At 49.0% G+C, this 4299-nt stretch overlaps 1 protein-coding gene across 1 annotated transcript; it reads left to right on the forward strand.

The window, feature by feature from the left end:
- The first annotated feature begins 2645 nt into the window (after positions 1-2645).
- Positions 2646-3360, forward strand: LOC144252368 (sperm annulus positionning complex subunit Chibby3-like). Its single transcript, XM_077794745.1, has one exon. It carries the CDS (start codon positions 2947-2949, stop codon positions 3358-3360), a length of 414 nt encoding a protein of 137 aa, XP_077650871.1. The 5' UTR covers positions 2646-2946.
- Positions 3361-4299: the final 939 nt, after the last annotated feature.

A 4299-nucleotide genomic window follows, 5' to 3' on the forward strand; every position in this document is an offset into this window, starting at 1 on the left:
CACCTTTTTTTTTTTGTACTGGGGATCAGATCCCAGGTGCACTCTATCACTGAACTAAGTCCCCAGTTTCTCAGTCTCTGTCCCTTTGTCTCTCTCTCTTTTTCTTGAGATAGGTTTTCACTAAATTGCTGAAGCTGGCCTTGAATTTGCAATCCTCCTGCCTCAGCCTCCAAAGTCAATGGGATGACACGCCTATGTTATTGTGCCTGGCTGAAGATCACACTCTTTTTTTATATACCTTTATTTTATTTGTTTATTTTTATGTGGTGCTGAGGATCGAACCCAGTGCCTCACACATGCCAGATGAGCACTCTACCACTGAGCCATAACCATAGCCCAAGATCATACTCTTAACTTTTTTCTTTGCCCTGCCCTGCCTTCCTCACTCCCTTCTCCTGAGAGCATTTCCCCCATAAATCACTTGGAGAAGAACTCTCATCGTAGATTGCTTCTAGAGAATGACACCCATGTCAGCTGTCTTTATTCCCTGTATTAATCTGTTTTCTGTTGCTATAACAAAATACCTGAAATTGGGTTCTTTTACACACACACATACACACAAACACATACACACATATAATGTATATATAAAGCATATATATAAAGCATATGTGTGTATATATGTGTGTGTGTTATTTATGAGGTGCAAAGAATCCAACCCAGTGCCTCACATGTATTAGGCAAGCACTCTACCACTGAGCCACAGCCCTAGCCCAAGACTGAGTGCTTTATAAAGGAAATTTATTTAGCTAACAGTTTTAGAAGTCTAAGAGTATGATGTCATCATCTGCTGACTCCAGTGAAATCTTTCTGGAGCGTCATATCATGGTGATATGATAGCATAAGTGAGAGGGAGAGATCACATGGCAAAACAGGAAGCCAGGGCACAGGGAAGGACCACTGTTACTCTTTTTATAACAACCCTTTCTCACAGGAACTCACTAATTCCCCAAACCAGCATTAACCCCTTGGAAGGACAGTATCCCCAATGACCTAATTATCTTCCAATAGGCCCCTTCTCTTAAAGGTTCCACCAGAGGTTGAGGGTAGAGTACACATTTATCATGCACAAGGCCCTGGGTTCAATCCCCAGCACCACTCCTTCTCCAAAAATCGTTTCTACCGCCTCTTATATTGCCACACAGGAGACCGAGCTTCCAACACATGAATCCTTGGGGGATAAGCCACATCTAAACCACAGCAGTAGATTAGAACAAATTCCTCTCAGTCTATGCATATGACCCCCCTCCCACCCACCCTGCTGGTTAAATAGCAGAATATATTTACTTCCCTAGAAGAGTGCCTAGAACACAGTAAGTGCTCAATAAATTAACCAAATGAATGTAGGGGCAAGCCAAGGATATTTTATAACTCAGCTGTCAGCAATGCTCCAGCCTGGAGGCATTGTGAGTCATAGCTGGTAAAGAGGAGCTAAGTGGTTCAGAGATGAGACCAGGCCTGGTACAGCAGCTTGGCACCTCCAGCACATCTTCCAGGTGAGACACAACATGTAGCAAAGATTACTGGGAAAGGGCCCTCTGGAGAGTTGTAACAAGGGTAGATCTGGAAATGGGCTCTCCTAGATGGTCTCCTTGAACCAGATTCAGGGGAGGTATCGTCCACCTCTTAGCTCTATGTGATAAATAAGTGTGTAGAATTAATGAAGGTAAGACAGAGGGAAATCTGCCCCAGTTAGTCCTCTTTTCTCCCTCCATGAGAAGAGGAATTTTAAAACACAAAACACATATCCCTTTTTTACATAATAGAATCAGCACTTACTGGAGAAAAAGAGCCAGGTAGAATGGGACTTATCTGTTTTGTTATCTGAACTTTAGATTCCTTGAGGAAGTAGCCTGCTTAGTACAAAAGTCACTTCTAGTGTGCACCAGCCATTACCTTGAAACCAGAGCATAGATCTAGGCAAAGGCATTTGTCCCAGGATGTCACTGAGCATACTGTATTGTGATCTATGTGGATATCTCTTTCTGGCTGGACCAGGAGTTTATTAAAAGCAGGCACAGTCTGTGCTAGTATCCCCTGCCCAGACCAAGGGTTGGCACATAGCAGGCGCCAGTTCAAGGTTGAATGACAAGGGCAGTAATGGTGTTGGTTTTGTCAGACATCCCATCAGATACTTTGCAGAATCCAAATCCTGGCTTTGTAATCCTTTAGCAGGTCCCTCTTACCTAGAGTAAGCAAATTGCTAAGCCTGCCTGTAGACACCTCAAGTGCCCTGGTTCAGCTTCTTCTGCTGGTGCCAGAATCAATCCTACCCCAACCTCTTCCACACATTTGCAGCATGAAAGTCTTGCCCCTCTCTTCACTTTTTCTAGAAGCTCTCCATCTATTCATACCCATTCCTCCTGGAAAAGTTCTGTTCCTCCATTAAGTACCTACTGGTCTCGCTATCATTCCTTCCTCTTCCACTCATGACCTCTTCCAGATGCAACTCAGAGAACAGGGCCCTAGACCTTCATGTACATGTCTATACCCAGGGCCTGACACCCAAGAGTGGTCTTTGGGGGAAGTGGTTTCTGTGAGCCTGTGCGTAGTGCGATTGTACAAGGATGAACTCTTCAGTGACCCGCAACTGGTTAGCCCAAAAAGCAAGCCATAAGCTAATCCAAGTTCATCAGCTTCGCGGTTTGCAAGCCTGTACCAACCAGGCGGTTCACCCAGGTATTTGTACCCAACAGTGCCCCCGGCTCGCCTTCATCATTCAGGACACCAGGGCTCCGGAGGCAAGGAGACAGCACCGGTTGCCACTACCCTGCGGCCACCTGTGCGCTCAGGCGAGAGGCCTGCCCACCCCTCACTCTGGCTGCCTTCGAGTGCCTGGCTAGGAGCCATACCAGCAGCTTTTGGGAGCTGCTGCGGCAATTCTGGGCCGATCATTTCTCGCGGCGCTTCTCACCACGGCGGCCGCCGCTGCGCCACATCTCCTCCATGTCCACCTTCTATCTGTTGGACCACCGGACGCGCCAGGCTGAGCTGGGCCTCAGCTACGGTGAGCCGCGCACACGCCTCAACAACCAGGCCTTCGTGTTCCGCAGCGGCCAGTGGAGAGCGGAGAGCCAGCAGCCGCGGTCACGGCCGCCGAAGTCCTCGCCAACCATCTCAGGCTGGAAACCACAGGTACAGCCAGTCAAAACCCAGATGCTGTTGGAGGAGAACAACTACCTGAAGCTGCAGCAAGAACTACTCATGGACATGCTGACTGAGACCACGGCGCGCATGCACCTGCTGGAAAAGCTCAACCCCGAGAACAGTCAGGCGCGCGCCTGGCAGAGGAAGATGCGCAAGCGTGAAGCCGCCGCCGGCGTGCTCGGGATCGAACCGCGCGCTTCGGAGTCGCGATGATGCAATAAAGCTCCGAGCCGCGCACGCGCGCCTGGCCCCTCGCCTTTTTTTTTTTTTTTTTTTTTTTTAAAGAGAGAGTGAGAGAGGAGAGAGAGAGGAGAGAGAGAGAGAATTTTTTTTAATATTTATTTTTTAGTTCTCGGCGGACACAACATCTTTGTTGGTATGTGGTGCTGAGGATCGAACCGGGGCCGCACGCATTCCAGGCGAGCGCGCTACCGCTTGAGCCACATCCCCAGCCCCGGCCCCTCGCCTTTAACCCGGGCTGGATCTGTGGAACCGCTGGGCTAGGGGTGGTCTCAGGGGCCGACACTCTGTGCTAGGTGTGAACTAATGACGTTGACCTAAGCAATCCTCCTAGGGAGCTTGAGATAGGACAGCAAGGAAGAATCTGTGTGTGCGACCCTCCAGATCCTGGAGTGGGAGCCTGGTTTGCTGCAAGCAGTTCGGGGTGGGGTGGGGCAAATGGCAGGTAATGGCATTCTAGGTCACCAAAGAACGGGGGTGGGGGGGGCGAAGTCCGAAAGGCAAAGGAATCGCGGCGCTCTGGGAATGCAGGGTGCCGTGTGATGATGCCCAGGGTAAAGAGGTGGGTAGGGTTGAGGGTTAGAGACTTTTCACTTTGACCCTAGAGATACAGGAGAGATACAGGCTGGGAATCTAGGTAAGTACCTTATCCCTGAGAGAAGCTTTGGCCCTTCCTATTCCCACCTGCCTGTTTGGCCTTTTGGAGAATCGTACCTCCAAAATAGGCCTTTTTCTTCTTTCCTAGAATAAGGAGGCTTTTTCAACCCGCACTTTGAAAAACAAAATGCATTTGTTGCCAACATTTCAGAATTTGAAATTTCAGATTTCTGGCCCAGCACAGTGTTGCATACCTCTAATTCCAACTACTAGGTAGGCCAAGGCAGGAGAATTACAAGTTTGAGGCCAGCCTCA

The sequence above is a fragment of the Urocitellus parryii genome, unplaced genomic scaffold (assembly GCF_045843805.1).
Source record: "Urocitellus parryii isolate mUroPar1 unplaced genomic scaffold, mUroPar1.hap1 Scaffold_4107, whole genome shotgun sequence".
Taxonomy (NCBI): Eukaryota; Metazoa; Chordata; class Mammalia; order Rodentia; family Sciuridae; genus Urocitellus; species Urocitellus parryii.

Coding starts and splice junctions, on each gene's coding strand:
- LOC144252368 (XM_077794745.1), top strand. CDS start 2,947: ATGTCCACCTTCTATCTGTTGGACCACCGGACGCGCCAGGCTGAGCTG.